At 37.6% G+C, this 16,374-nt stretch overlaps 2 protein-coding genes across 3 annotated transcripts; one reads left to right on the forward strand and one right to left on the reverse strand.

Moving 5' to 3' along the window:
• The first annotated feature begins 80 nt into the window (after positions 1-80).
• LOC139144869 (D-aspartate oxidase-like) lies at positions 81-10,792 on the forward strand. Of its 2 annotated transcripts, none has more exons than XR_011554864.1 (10): positions 81-416; positions 1,630-1,756; positions 2,339-2,415; positions 3,816-3,881; positions 4,954-5,008; positions 5,535-5,636; positions 6,161-6,228; positions 6,845-6,962; positions 8,969-9,590; positions 9,866-10,792. XR_011554864.1 is itself a non-coding variant. In XM_070715691.1 (10 exons), exons 1-10 carry the CDS (start codon positions 217-219, stop codon positions 10,474-10,476), a joined length of 1,032 nt encoding a protein of 343 aa, XP_070571792.1. In that variant the 5' UTR covers positions 81-216; the 3' UTR covers positions 10,477-10,792. The 2 variants fall into 2 exon arrangements, 1 of the variants encoding a protein (XP_070571792.1); XM_070715691.1 differs by having other exon boundaries at positions 8,969-9,067; positions 10,357-10,792.
• Positions 10,793-12,125: 1,333 nt separating this feature from the next.
• On the reverse strand, positions 12,126-16,242 carry LOC139144871 (small ribosomal subunit protein mS23-like). Its single transcript, XM_070715692.1, has 5 exons — positions 16,118-16,242; positions 14,785-14,946; positions 13,879-13,959; positions 13,360-13,492; positions 12,126-12,437 (listed from the first exon to the last, which is right to left on the reverse strand). The coding sequence occupies exons 1-5, from the start codon at positions 16,183-16,185 to the stop codon at positions 12,225-12,227; spliced, it is 657 nt and encodes a 218-aa protein (XP_070571793.1). The 5' UTR covers positions 16,186-16,242; the 3' UTR covers positions 12,126-12,224.
• Between the last annotated feature and the right edge of the window lie 132 nt (positions 16,243-16,374).

A 16,374-nucleotide genomic window follows, 5' to 3' on the forward strand; every position in this document is an offset into this window, starting at 1 on the left:
ACCCACATAACGACGCACGCAACCCCGCCAACAGATAGCTGCGTTTCCACAGCTAGGGTAATGTTTACTTCGCATGCGCAATGAACTTTTTCCGACCTGCTCAGCCACAGGACGGAGATAATGTTTGAGCTCGGAGGTGGGTCGTAATATACAGCGACAGCGACAGGAACCACTTATTTGGGGCAGATTATGTAGAGATCTTCAGCAAGCATAATCATGTCAAGAGCGAAAATCGCTGTTATTGGTGCTGGCGTGAATGGATTGTCATGTGCCGTGAACATCATCGAAAATATTCCCAATGCGGAAGTGACCGTGTTGGCGGACAAGTTTAGTCCGCACACGACTGGCGATGTGGCTGCCGGCGTATTTGGGCCAAGACCTCTGTCGTTTGGACACACAGATGTATCACTACAAAGGTGAGAGAGAGAGAGAGAGAGAGAGAGAGAGAGAGAGAGAGAGATGGGGACGGAGATGGGGAGGGCTCCAGACTTTTGCTCATGAATGATAATGATATTATGTTTTACTTGTAACGGGAGCCATGGGAAGTAGCAGCTCTTCGTGCACGTCTTGCCACCACAGCCTGTGTGTTCGGTCGGAGGCGTTGCTGTCGAGGGCTGTTTTTTATCAACTTCATCTATAGCAAAGTGATAAACTACCCACTACTTTCAAAAGGAGAACAAGGGATAGACGTTACGGTCGCATAAACAGTCTGTGTCAACAAGCACTAACACAAGAACCAGGGATTTATGTCTGCTGCAACTTGCATTCAGAGCCACGGGGCCAGAAGGCATTAGTAGTTATAACTGAAGCGTACAATTGCCTGTGTCATTATTTATTAAGTCTATAAATATGAATATAGTTGATTAAAAATATAATATCTCTGTCAGCATTGTATACTTAGCACCCAAATGCACTGGAATCGTTCAGAAATTTATGCCAACATCACTTGGTTGTAGCACAGATCCTTTGAAATAGGGTCTATAGGCCTAGTTGTAGCATCAATTGTTCATCAGCCGCCCTAACGATCCCTCTACCCCCACCCCACACCCCTTCTTAAATTTGCCATAATACTCAACGTTACTAATTCAAGATTCCAGGGCAGTTAGGTGCTGATACACATATACAATGATGACAGAATATATTTTTTTATCAACAGTGTTCCTATTAATAGTTAAGCTATTTTTATACTTTTGTTATGCTAATAATACCGTCTTGCCCAGTGGTAGATGTTACGGAAGAGGGATGTTGGCATGAAAAGTGTCAGATAAGATTCACAACCTCATCTTCTCTTTTGTACTCAAGCCAATTGAATTCACACACTGAGAAACAACCTGTTATGTATTCAAATAATTCATACTTCTTTGAGTAGAACAAAAATCACTCAGGTGTGTATAGTAATGAAGTTTTGACTTTTCGTTGTTTGCTGTATGAACACATCTTTTCAAGCAGACATAGACCCTTGGCCCATAATGTCAAGGTAAAGATGACATTTGAGATGAGATTGCAAGGTATGACTAGCAAGTTAGGAAGGAAATTAGAGCATCATTACTCATGACCTCTTTTGTCCTCTTCTGCTTCAATGCGTCCACTTTCACCCATGCTGTGCTTGATACCGGTACGATGCTGAAGGAGTTGGTTTGAATCTTCATTGAAGCATTTTGAATCACTGCTGCGGACAGAATATGCAGGAATCATAGGGCTGGAGTATTTGACAGGGTATTTCCTCAGCCATGATCCATCTAAAGATATGAATAAGGTGAGGGCAGCAGAATGAATATAAAATAGTGTTCAAAAGTAGAAATATTATGTGTATATATATGTAATATATACATATTTGTTGTCCAACTGTTACCTAAGACCATACAATAATGATAGACCAGGCTATTTATATGAGGCAGCCCTATAGCAGCCACTGTCTGCTAATTTCTATCAATCCATGTGTCTGTCTGTGACAAAAAATGAAGCAGTGTGAATTTTTAACCACATGATGTACACATATTTCACTTTCATAGATTTTTCATTCATAAATGATTTTAATAATATAACAGCTTAATACCCATACAAAATGGGAATTTATACGTTTTATAGCACATTGATTTGTATCAAGTGTTATTGTGTAGTGATTACAATTCGTCTCAGTAAGTTTTGCCACTGTTTTGAATTCTCCTTTTTGTCTTCTATTCTGGGCCTTACAGACAGGCTTAGATACCCCTGACAGTTTAACCTGATAAGACCAAAATATCTATGTACAGTTGCTGTAGAAGTCATATTGTTTGAGTTGCCACCATTTTAATTGTGCAGGGGGTGTAGCATTTGAATTGTTTTCGTTTTATTGCAGGCTCTACCTTGGGCAGATTTGGTTTACAATGCACATCTGCTATCAAAGAAAGAGCTGGATCTCTTTCCAGGATATAAGTAAGTCTACATTCATGGCTCTGTCACAGAGTGAACAGGTCCAAATCTGCCAAGAAAAACACAGCAAATAGTCTAAAGTGTGTTAGTGAAAAGGCATGGCTGAGGCTGCCAGCTGATAATTCAGAAATTATCGCATTTTGCTTCTCATACATAATGAGACTTTCTAGAATTTACTTGAAATCGCTAAAGGTGACCTCCAACTTGTCCTTGACTGATGACAGTCATCGATGTACACTCAAACTCACGGACGGATCAGAATTAAAGTATCAGATCAGCCTCATATTCAAAAATTACTATAAAATATAAACCACAATTAATGTACAATGTAGGTGTGAGCCCTGCTGTGAAAGGTCGCATGTTTACACAACAAAGTCCAGTCTTAGCCCAGCTGGAAGGCACTGAAAATTTGTTGGAATTTCAAGTAAGCCTTCGGCAGTTTCAAGTCAATTTTAAAATATCGCATGAGTCTAAATGGCAAATTGTGATAAGTTTTTTAGCATGATGTTGCAGACAGTATCAAGAAACCTATCTTGATTTATTATGCTTTATCTTGTGTCAATATTTGCATACAGAGCCCTCATATTAAAATCAACACTGCATGTGTAGCTAACTCATACCTTGTGCCTCTGGGTCAGATATTTGGACTCTCAAAGTTTTACAATACTTTGTACTTTCAAGCCTACACCAAAACATGCACTGAATCAGTGTGCCCCCTCAGCCACTATGACGTGCCAGGATGCAAACAAATTGCCTGTTTTCAAGCATATTGTTGGTTTACATGCAATGATGTAGGGCTGACACGAAGAATATTCCACAATTTACCAAATTGACACAAAGTTTTCAGAGAGACACATTTCTGGAGGGCACAATGCAGTGACTGAACCACAAACTTGGTAATTCCATGACTGATATGCATTATTGTTAAAATAATGAAATGTGTGTGTCTCTTTCAACCAATCGATGTGATTGAAAAGAAATGTGTATTTTTATTTTTTGTACTGTTAATGGGTGAAACGGGTTGCTGTAGATGGCAACAGTAAATACAGAACTTTGTAAAATGAGTTTGTTTGCTCCATTTTAAGTGAAAACATAGTTACAACAACCTTTGAAGTTCAATTTCATTTTTACCACGCTTCCAACAGCAGAGATACAAAATTACATCAGTGACTACCAATTATCTTGGCAGATCATCAATAGAAGTGAATTCGCAAATTCTTGATTGGAGGCCTTGTTTTCATTTTCATGTCCAATTGCATCATACGTTACCGCCAGTTGACCTTTACCTGCCACTGACCCTAGTCTAATACCTTTGTTCCAGCACAGAATTATAGTTTATCTTCACCTCCCTTTATACATTGGTAGTTGTAATCATCAATATATTTTTTCTCTCTTCTTGACAGAAGTGGTATCTGTTTCACGACAATAGTGTGTGATTGTAGAAAGTACCTTCCATGGTTAATGGATAGGTGAGTATTGCCAGGTGTAGAAACCTAGTTTAACATGAAACTTATCATGGAGTATCTTTCCAATCAATGCTGATGTAGTTTTGTGTTGAAAACTGTCAGATGCATTATGATAATTTCAATTTGCATATCAACTATACATTCTATCAGGTAGGCCTTCTGTCTAACTTTAGATTTATGAGAAGTTGCTGTACGCAATCAGTCATTGCTATTGAAATTCTCAGTGACAATAATGCTTTTTTCGGTTGTGTAGAATTTCCAAGATTTTTTCATGGTAATGAAATATAGTTTAAACGTACACTTGTGGAGAATAGAAAGCCTTGCCTTTTAAACATCATTATCATCGGTTAAAGTGAATATTTTATGCTCAGTTACACTGTACTTGAATGAGAGTTATTTGTCAGTCAATCTTGAAAGAGGTCAAGGGAGACGTATTGATATACTTCTGTTTGTACACGCATCTGGCTAAATTTTATTTGTCAGAAATGCCTTGACTGATCTCATTCAAATTTGACACAAGGACATAGTGCTATGGTGTGCACGCACAATGCATATACATTGATAATATGATTATATATACCAGCCTAGTGGCCATTCTGTCAGAAATTTGTGTGGCCAGATGTAAATACTCATGCTTCAATTTTCTTTCAAAATTAACATATATGTACATGTACAAGGTTTCACTATTACATACAATCTTGGTTTCTGCAATCCATGAGTCAGAAAATGAAAAAGATGGTGATAAAGTGAACTGTTTTGGCTAGGAAGACGCATATACTTTGATTCAGTGATTGCAAAGCTTTTATCAATTATAATCTATCACAGGAAACTGAAGTGAATTGACTTACAAAGTGTAGCCATTGTTACATGCCTGTTAACTGTTATTTGTCAACAGCTGCCAGAACTAATGCTGATGGGGACTATGTCACAGATGATGACTTGTTCTTACAATGTTTCTCCGTTCACGATCCCTCCACAACCGTGCTCAGTTATAAGTCAGTGTGTTGTCACATAGTGTCCCACACCCCTTTAGTAGTGACAGGTTTGTTTATTGTAAAGTTTATTTTACTTTCAGATTTAAAAGAAATGGAGGTAAAGTTGTTGAAAAGAAGGTTGAGAGGATGGGTGAAGTAAGTATTGATCTTCTGTCCGATATAAAATCATACCAGGCAGTGTTTTGTAGTGTTGCAGTTCTCCTTCATTAGGTGCACTTGAAACGATGGAAATAGAACCTCGAAGGTTATACTGGTAGACCGAAATCAATTTCCAAATTAAACATTTTTTAACGTGTTCACCCCAATTCCCTGTGAGCAGGTCCATCCTTGTTATTCCTCACAGTGGGTTTTGGGCCAAACCATTGTGGTGAAAAGGTGAAGTATTTATGATTGATACACTTTAATGCTGTCACCCTTATTTGCCTTCAGACTGTAACTTCAACTTCACCGATAAAAACAATAGCAGTAGGCTGAACCATGATTGTAAAAGGATTAAATACGGCTTCCTGTACTCTCTTAGTATTAAAGAAGATATAAGAATTCTTATGAGAGTGATTGAGAGCAAATGAATGTGGGTTTAATGTACATGTATGTTGAAAGAGAGTCAATCTCCATAACTATATTCACATTTGAATGCTTCAATAATTTCACATGATTTCAGCTAAATGGTCATTATGATGTCATTGTCAACTGTACTGGCATCGGTGCAAAGCAACTGGTTGGTGACACTTCAATGCAACCAGGTCGGGGCCAAGCCATCAGGGTAAGGAATAAAACCCAATGTAGCAATCTGATGTTACTTATTGTAGTGAAATTAGGGTATGTTTTAAGCTCTGAGTAAAAATGGGCCAATGATTTTAATGCATGGAAAGCGGGTACAAATTTTCATTTCACCTCGCCCATTAATGAATGACAAGAGTTGTAAACTAAAAATACTGAACTTTGTTACAGAAATCAGTACAATTGTCTGTCTTGAAAATCATCTTCTCTGTTGTGCCATGAAATATAAATGACAAAATCATCATTTAAAATGGTGTTTCCTTTGTGATTTAATCTGCTCACCCCCAGTGCCCTGAAAACAAGTCCACACTCACCATTTAAAAGGGGTTTGGATGAAAGGTTTTCATACCCATTTTCTGTCAAACCATAGAGACAAGAGGCTGGTGCAAAAAATATAATAGTCAGAGGGTCGAGATGATGCATCTGTAAAAAAGTGATGCCAACTCACAAATGATTCTACTTTTGAAATAATGATAAATTCTGATTGAAATGATGTGCAATTTACAGGTGTCTGCTCCCTGGATTAAAAATTTTATACTGACTGACACTCATCCAGAAACCTACATATTACCAGGGTAAGTGCTGATTTGTATGAGAAATCTGCTTGTGATTGGCCATTTACAGTGCATCACATGGACATCATATGAATATCACCATGGAAACTCAATGTAGACAGCTGCAGTATTTGTATATTTCATGTTTAGTTTGACCAACAAATTTATGGGCAGTATAGCGATTCGACTAAAACATGAAGTGTCAATTGAGAATGCCACTGCATTTCAAGTCTGCATTGAAACATCACTTACTGAATTTACATTAAAACTGTGTTTGTTTCTATCCTCCATCACACTGAAGCTTGTACTGAATAATTATTAGTATACTCACAGGCCATGAACTCGACTAATCCTTTTAGAGTATTTTCATGGTCCCCACCAGATTTTATGTTCTTTTCTTTTCTTTGACTTTGTACAACTTCAGTAATACACAGTTTCTTATAATTTTCATTATTGTTCATACTGTGAAGCATCTGGTGAAATAAAGCATTCATTCATTTTCAAGCAAAACATGGCTTTTATGCTATATTTTTGGAGTTCACAGCAGATAATTTTTCAAAGCAAGGGTCAGTGTTCTGATGTTCATTCCAATTTAAGCTGACGTTGTTGACTGCTTTTTGTGTTCTGGTCATTTCAGGCCATATGATGTGTATCTAGGTGGAACTTTTCAAGTTGGGAACTGGAATGTAGAGGTGGATAAGATTGACAAACAGACAATACAGGAAAAATGTTTCCAAGTTGTTCCGAGTCTAAAAGTGAGTATTGATAAGGTAGAGTGCACGTCGGGGGGACATATTGAAACTTTCAAATTCTCACAATACTAGCATGCTTTGGACTCACTTTCAATCTTATGGAGTACACAAAGTTTTCAGTCTGTCTTCTTCTTGTGAAAATAAAAAGTTGATTTTTTCCTGTGGATTTAACATATGGATAGAGGCCATTTTGAATGTGAAATGTTGGTAATGTTTAGGTGATTTGCTGCTCTTGTACCAAAATTTGCAAAATGAACAAGAAGTTTATTCATGATTTTCAAAGCAAATGGGTTGAAGTTTCCTCAAAGAAAGTTTGAACGAAAGTTTAAGTGTTACATTTCTGAGATGCACTCTACTGTAGTAACCAAAGAATTTAAAACAGAACCAAACAGTTTAGACTTGTCCCTAGTGTACAGGTGTAATTATTGATTAAAATGACACCCAATATCTATGAGGTGTTGTTTAAGGTAGCTACATACCTTTTAGACACTTTCAGATTTTTATTTTTTTCTCAATTGAACACGTCCCAAACCCCAATAAAGTATACATTTTCTGAAAGCCCTGATATAGAGCTATCCGACCAAGCACAGTACACGGTCATTATTTGCATAGGAGTCACGTGACAAGCGTTTTGCTGAACCTTCCAAAAACCGGTTTTTCCCGCCTTATGCGAACACGCTGCAAGATTTCCGGTTGGAATTTCTTCATTGACAAGCCTTGACAATATCCTTCAAAACCGTGTCTGGGATTTTCTTTATATGCCTTTGTTTTTTTTTAATGCGCTCTTAAAGGTGTTAGATGAAGGTGCTTTTCAAGGAATTTTAATTATCACGCCATATAATTTGAATGGAGCCTCCGGGAAAAAATCGCAGACACGATTTTGAAGGATATTGTCAAGGCTTGTCAATGAAGAAATTCTAACCGGAAATCTTGCAGCATGTTTGCATAAGGCGGGAAAAACCGGTTTTTTGAAGCTTCAGCAAAACGCTTGTCACGTGACTCTTATGCAATAGACATCAAATCAGGTCCAATAATCGTTATCATTCAAGGTAACTAAGAAAGTTACCAGGTCCAAGGAACATATTGAAAATGACAAAGGCAATGGGGTCATCTTGAACCACAAAGTAGTGGTGGTACCAGGTGTCCGGAATGGGTAAGCGTACCCTGCCAGCTAGCTGCACCCGTCAAGATTGACCCAAAGCGACAAATCCATTGTTATTTGGTGAATTCACCAAATTACTTTTGAGAGTCAAAATTTGGTATGCTGTCACTCATCATTTGAGTGACAGACAGGTCATATTTTGATACAACATCTCCGTATCTACCGTAGAACTTCTTAAATGATTTCACTAATCTACTTTCTGAGAACCCTTGCCTCACTAACTTTTGAGCTAATAGGCTGTGTCTAACTCGAAAGTCTTCATATGAATTGCATGCTCTACTGTATCTAAGAAGTTGTGAAATATACACACCATAAGCTGGAGATGATGGTATATTGCTCAACAAAAAGGGAAAGTTTATGATTTCAAAATTGAAATCGTCTCTTTTGTCATACAGCTTAGTATATAGTGTATTTTGTCTAATTTCAAACAATACGTCTAGGTATGAAGCCGAGTCCACACTTTCAGTTGTTTCTTTTATTTCTAAATCATCTTGGTAGATGTGGTGTAGATAATTGGATCTACCAGGATTTTTTAAACAAATAATGACCGTGTACTGTGCTTGGTCGGATAGCTCTAGATCAGGGCGTTCAGAAAATGTATACTTTATTGGGGTTTGGGACGTGTTCAATTGAGAAAAAAATAAATATCTGAAAGTGTCTAAAAGGTATTTAGCTACCTTAAGACACAAATTCATTCTATAACAGTAACAAAATAAACAAGGGGGTACTGAAACCCACCACATATTTCTTCGCTTGTTATCACACTTGGTTATGTGCATACAGTGTCATTCAAATCCCATGTTTTTGATTGAAAGATTACCAATTAATCCTTTCCTTTCTCAAATAGCATGCCAAATTTCTTCATGACTGGGTCGGTTTGAGACCTGTCCGACCAACCGTGAGGTTGGAGAAAGAAATAATGAATGTAGGCAACGCAAAACTCAAGGTAAAGTACAGGGGCAATACAGCGCCCTCAATGGTGTACGTTACAATTGCAAGTGCTTTGCTCAGAATATTGACAGATATATCTAAAGTCACAATTCTAGTTGCCCCTAACATTACAAGACCGCCAGAGCTATCGGCTGAATGGTCAAATTTTCATGTCTTCTTGCAAAGTCCATATACCAGGCTTTACAAGGTACTCAATGTATGAGAGTACAGCAAAGACAGTGCATGTGTTTGACTTCCCACATTAATTTTCCTACAAGCTTAATTCACGAATTTGTAGGTAAAATATTAAAGATTTCTGACTAGTTGCCTGGTCAAAAATATGCCAGCAAGAGACTTTGGGCTCATAGATTGTTCACCTTTGACTTGCATCAGGAAAAAACTACCCTGCAGGTGTGTAGATGTGTGACCAATAAAACCGTTCTTAGTTACACTTGCAGTATGACTTTACAGTAATATGGCCTATGCAATATAATTCTTACCCTTACTTTAATATAGTTAACACAACCATTTCCATTGGTGTATATCTCCCTTTTCCTGCCAAGTCCATATTTCACCACCAGGTCAAGATGGTTAAAATTAATGAAACACAACGTATTCTATATGATGTATTTTAACATAATACTGTACATTTGAAGGCTGTTGAAAACATAATACTGTAAAGTTGATTTTTTTTGGACAAAAGATGCTATAACATACCAAGCCAAGTGGGTGAAAATACGTCATGTTTTGGCTCAATACCGCTTTTTACTGACTTGGCTGATGAGGAAGTGATACAGTTATTACTGTCTGGCAGGAAAAGGGACATGGTAGTGATAATTTCCAAATTTGACAACCAGCTGACATGTATTAATCACTGTCAGTTTTGTTGTAAGTTTGATGTGAATTGTACCACTTGTGCGGCAAGATTCCAGCCCTGGTAAAAGTAGCAATGATTATATGACTTGGGATGTTACACAACCCTTGTTCATACATGATTTATATTTTAAATTGAAAATGCAACAGACATACAACTGGCCTTTTAACATGTGTATTTCACATAGTTTATTGAAACTACACAAATCGTCCATTTCATCTGATAAAGAAGAAACCTAATTTGTCTTGTTTTGCATCTCCAGGAATGTAGTCGACTCACTTACAGACTGCTCAACAATTTGTAACAAAGAATTTACCGGTTTCTGAGCATTATTACTTGCCTTCAATGCCGTGAAGCATCCACTTTTGTGATATCTTTTTCCTTGTCATACGTGTAATTTTAGCTTTTTTGTGTGTGTTTTTCACCAATAGGTTGTGCACAACTATGGGCATGGTGCTAAAGGAGTTGCATACAGCTGGGGATGTTCTCAACAGGCAACCAGACTTGTCAAGGAGATTTTATCAGACAGCACTCAACACTCAAAACTTTGAAAAATTATCTTGTGCAACTCAGGGAATGGTTTTGGAAATCACACATTAGAATGTAGATGATAGATGTTTTGCCTTGTAGATGAGTAGTGAGCAGAGGAATTTTAATGAAACAATGGAAAAATGCAAGACAAACCATTTGAAAAAAAAAAATCTAGTCCTCTACCATCATTACATTATATTACTAAAATGTGACAAGGCTTCACATTGTGAAATTCACTGATGCATCATTGTATTCATGTTGCAATATAAGCTGGGTTCAAAAGCCAGCAAGATGAGATTGCGTGTCTTTTTAATGCAATAAAATTGCTTACAACAATGTTTCTGTGGAACAGTATCTTTGTACATTCAAACACCAATTTTGAAACTTGATATTTGAGCAAGTTGTATCATGCCGCCCTCTACAGACTAGCCCATACAGTTACTTCTTTTTTTGTATGCAGTGAGAGATTGAGAAGTACTACTACATCTTTGCCAGCCAAACTGTGTTTGTTCAGGAAGGGAGCATCGCTTTAATGGTTGCATAAATCTATACATAGTGCAATTGGTAACCGCTATCAGCGGTTGTAATTGGCAAGTGGGTAGTGAATCACATATAATTTCATACTACTGTGGTCAGTGCTATACAGATGGCAGCGTTCATGAATCCATGGAGTTAGTATTCCTTAGAATATTACGAGTGACCTCTTGTAATGTTTTGCTAGGGTTTTCTGCATCAAGAGATTGACAAGTAAAGGATGGCAGTAATTTGATTGTAATAAACACGTGTCTTTACTGGCAGCAGAACTGGAAGGAAAGTCTCTGCTTGCCTAACGCTCTCTTACCAAACCAATGGAAATGGTGCTAGTTTAATCCCCTCCCCTGGTTTGATTGTAGGGTGTTTTAAACTATTTGTGAAATACAGCACACAAAACTGCCAGGATTTCACACATCGGTTGGATGGCATGGCAGCAGGCTGACCTAGCCTAGCCATGCATTGGAAGATTGACGTTACAAAATCTGATTAAAATCAGACGTAGAGAGGACTGTCTTTAGATGCTGATCTCATTCTGCTCAGCTAACAAAAACTGTTCAGAACAAGCAAAGGTGGAAACATTGCTATCTCTACATCACATTTTAATCACATTGGAAGTTAGGTAAAGTCTTTGTAAAGGTGTTGAACTTGGAACTCAATGTTCAAAATTATCTGACCAGAAAGCAGCACAAAATCAAACTTGGCAACCCCTACACCCAAAATAAACGTACTGATGAGGTACTTCATTGACCCAGCATAATGAAAGATACGGACAGCAACTCAACTACTACTGCTCTGATAGTATGTGAACGAAATTCTGATATACTTAAAGTTCAATAATTGAGATTTAGGAAGATATCGGCAATCATTGACAACTCAGTGCACTCAGATGGTCAATTCATTCATTTTTAACAGTGTAACTTCATTGTTGGTAATAATGTGATTAAAATCTCTTATGTTTCAAATCTCTGAAATTCAATAAGTGTATAGGATGCATGGATGTAAACTTGTTTCCAGTTGTGCCAGTTTTTGTGGGAACAACAACAGTCACTGTAACGATTCAGGTCAGTGATATTATGGAAATCTGATGATTTTGTTGATACTTTTGTTGCATGTAAACACAGAAGTACTCTCAGACTCTGCCAAAACGTACCTGGAAGTAATTTTTTATTCTGATGCAAAAAAAAATAAATGAATATAGACATGAACAATAAAATTTACATTTTGTTTTACAATGCTATGATTTGTTCTCCTCATCCATTATTTCTGATAAATTAATCTTTTGAAGTGGCCTGTCATCATCCATCGGCAAAGTAAACCTGTCAGACTGTTGTTCAGCTTTCTCTGCCATGTCAATTGCTTTTTGAATCATACTGCTGATTTTGGGATGTGAAATCGGCTGGCTTTGCCTTCGCCGGTCATCTCTCTCTGAAAGTTGAACCCCATCAGCCTGTAAAAAATGAGCCATGCATTGAGTTATCAATTGTTTCTTCCTATGCCAGGGAGTGGTACTGATGTGGGCAAATACAGCTAGAAGGTGGTTGGCTCCAGGATCCAATAATTCCAAATGTATAAATCTTTTGTAGTTTTGGCTTCTTTCTCTATTACAGTTGTGCTTGTATGGGTAGGTTTAAAATGGTAAAGCCCCTGGTAGGAACAAAATGTTTGGTTTATGAAGCCACTATTTAGATTTAGTCACCACTAACTACAGTTCATAAATAAACAGCCTGAATTTAATTGAATATGAGAGCAATATTTTTAAACTGCAGATCACGGTATTCTGCTGCATGCCTGTTTTGCCTATCCGATTATTATCAGTCATTAAACTGCAGTTTTCATTGCTTGAATACCAAATCAGAAATTAATCACAATTATGTTGTTTTCGGTTGAATTTGCAATGCATATTTTGGGGTATGTCACCAATTGCAAGGTTGAATCAGTAACATGTTATTCAAATACGGGAATTTTGGAAATTCCACAAAAAAAGTAAGCAGCGAGAAAGAAGCAATTGTTTCCCTTTTGACTCTATCACTAAGGCTATCCAAATTCTACTGATACAGAAGATGGCAGTTTATACATTTACTGGTGTCCTTCTGTGAGAGCATTGGTATTACACAGAAAAAAATTTTGGTGATGTGAACTTTTTATGAAGTCTACTGCTGTGCTTCAGTAAATCTAAAAATTTTACAGCAGTAGATGGTATCGTTAGGTACCGAGAATAAACCAATGGGCACCGTTGACAATTTTCATTTTTTATCTTGAAAGAGACAGTTGAGCTGCATCAGCTTTGATGCTCCATTTCACATCAACATTGTGATCAGAGTGAACTACTTTGAACAAGGCTGTTATCATTGCAGTTTAGTACGACTTACTTCACTTCTGAACTGTCTTTTCTTTCTCAATATCAACCCTTCTTCTTGGAGTGAGTCTGCCGTCAACTGCATTAACTCTTCTTCTGACACGTCACTTTTGGAATTTTCCAGTTCTTGGTATTTTTGTATGAACCTTGATTATGTACGAAAAAAATACAAAAATATCGTTGAAACACTTGTCGTTTCAATAAACAGTGTTGAATGGACCACATACGACAGTGCTTCAAGCAAAGTGACATACTGTGATATTGTCTGAAGCACTAAGCAATGTACTGTGCCATATGCAGTAATTTCTGCTTTGCTGATGCTATTGTTGGACAAGATTCTGAGCTGGTAATGCCTGCATGACATGTAAAATGAATGTGCAGTATGCGGTAATTTCTGCTTTACTGATGCCATCGTAGGACAAGGTTCCCAGCTGGTAATGCCTGCATGATATGTGATATGTATCTCATGACAATCAGCCATACTGCTAATACGCCACTGAAAACTCCCAACCACACACAAAGGTTGGCTTACCTGTGACATGGAGTATTTTTGACAGAACCGTGGTCGTTGAGATCTATTGCACGCTGACTTCCATATATCTGATAGAATTTCCTGTCGCAGGAGAAATTTTTTCTCATTATTTGAGATGGCCAAAATAGATTTCACCTTTATGTCATGGAAAGAAAGCTCCAGTAACATTCATATGAAAGATATGTGCTAACAACACGGTAAACTACAATCACACATATTTGTAAGTGGTTTTAATGAAAGTAATTTCTTTTGGCTTAAAAGTGACCTAAAGTTTCAAAATTTTTATATTCTCCTCAACCTAATGTCAACATACATGACTGTACTTATGGGCATATATTTCAATACGGGAATCATACAATCAAATTAACATCATATGATAAAATTCACCAGTACGTGATTGTATGATTGGTAGCTATTCCTATTACATAATGTCAATGCAAACAAACAGAGAAAATTAAATTTCTTCCTAAACTTTCAAAGTGAGTCCACAGAAGGTGTGGCACAGCAGAGACTGAATAGATAAAATGATAAATGTTTGTTGTCGTCAATATCAATCCCAGAGGCAAAGTGATTATAGCAAATGTACAATACTCAGCAGATGAAAGAAAACTGCGACTGGCTGCAAAACTTATTGAGCAAAGAAAATGATACTTGACTTTTCAAAGTTATCTTTTACAAAACACATTACATATGCTGTGGCCAAATAAATAAGTACGGCCAACCGACGGTAGAAAACCTGCCTAGCCTACTACAATTTTAAAGCATTTTGAAAAAATTTCTAGTAAATTCTCTAACTTTGTTTCATAGATCTCACCTCTTACCTACCCTACTTCACGTTTTTTTTTCAGAGGCATGTTACTGAACACACATACATGGCTTTACTTGGCCTAATTCAAATATACTCACGCTCGGATTTTATCTTCCGGGTAGAGAAGCTGTCGTAGAGGGCGCCGATCAATTTTTCTATGAAAGTGGGGCTCATCAATCGGGGGAAATGCTTTCATTACATCGTACCACACTGGTTTCTTTTCCTCTTTGATAACACCAGCTCGGATCAAATTTCTAACGCTGTTGAACAAACAGACATTATTACAGTTATTTTTTATTTGCTTATGATGTAATTTGCACCTGTAGCCTGTTTTCAGGTGCAATGCATGATTAGAGGGCCAGTTTTGTGATTGTATTCACAATTTTTGTCTTGTGTTATTGTTTATGTTTTAATTATGGTCTGGACGAGAATTCACTTGTCAACAATGACACGACGATACAGAGTACACAGGCTGACCTGACAAGCGGAATGCTACATATCTCAACATGCTTTGGGAAGTAGAAAAAGAACGTTTTTTTATGTAGTTGAACTCTGTTGTAGTTTCCCAACAGCTTTGGGGATGACAGTTCCTTTGGGTGTAGAGTTCAGTACAACTACAAACACATTCCTGATAACTGAATGATGCAAAATTTCAGTTGCTTGTTTGTTATGAACCTGTTTGAGGCCCAGGGCGAGCAGCTGTGTCAGCCCATGTTCTCTACCCATCAGTGAGCACTGTGTGCATCACAGCAATATTTTTCCAATCCCTTAAAAAAAACCCAAAGTTTTCTTCAGACTACTGCTGTAGTGCAATGACATTTTACTTCTCACAATTGGCTCCATATGCAGATAGTGAATCAAAATTTTCTCAGCTAGATTTACCATGGAGGTACAAGGGAGATTTGGGATTTAACATGTGGCTTAAAAAATTAAAATTTGTTACTGTAGCGCTCTGAAGCCGAGGAAATTTGTTCACCCATAGACCCAAAGATCACAGTCAGTGAGTCATTGAGACACATAGATCACTCACAGTACTACAACAGTACAACATGTTCAAGGCCTTGTTCCACAGGCATTCGTGGGCTGGGTAGTCTACTCGATCAATCGATCGCCTGCTCAGTGTTCTGCCCTCTAACGCAGATCATTGAACAGGTGAACGATTGACAGAGCAGGCGACCGAGCCCACGAATGCCTGTGCCTTGTTCATGCAAGAAAAGTACAGGGAAGGCCTACGGGACCGGGACTGGACTATGGCAGTGTGGTGTACGAGCTACGGTACGAGTGTGTGTACAACATGCTGATGATAATACTGGGTGTGGAAATCTACTAGTACACTGAAAGAGCAAAAGAAAGTTCCCTGAAAGTCGGTGATATGTATCATCTATAGATAAAAAACATAATTAGTAGAAGGTAGGACAAATACCACTTTACCGGGTAAAGATAGTTCCGAGTTTTTCAGCTCGACTGAGGCCCGCCATCTTTGAATTGACCTTGGTCATGTGATCTGAATGTCATACGGTGTGTTATCTTTTATACTTTCTGATCGTGATATTATCTCTTAAGAAATAAATTAAACAAATAATAAACAAAATTCTTCTTTGAAAATTTCTAAACCAACAATAAATTTATTTGGAAAACAGGAACTCACGTCGCAGACGAGATTTCCCTCATATGACCCTGGAGGTTCG

This window comes from Ptychodera flava, chromosome 12 (genome assembly GCF_041260155.1).
Source record: "Ptychodera flava strain L36383 chromosome 12, AS_Pfla_20210202, whole genome shotgun sequence".
In the NCBI taxonomy this organism is placed as follows: domain Eukaryota; kingdom Metazoa; phylum Hemichordata; class Enteropneusta; family Ptychoderidae; genus Ptychodera; species Ptychodera flava.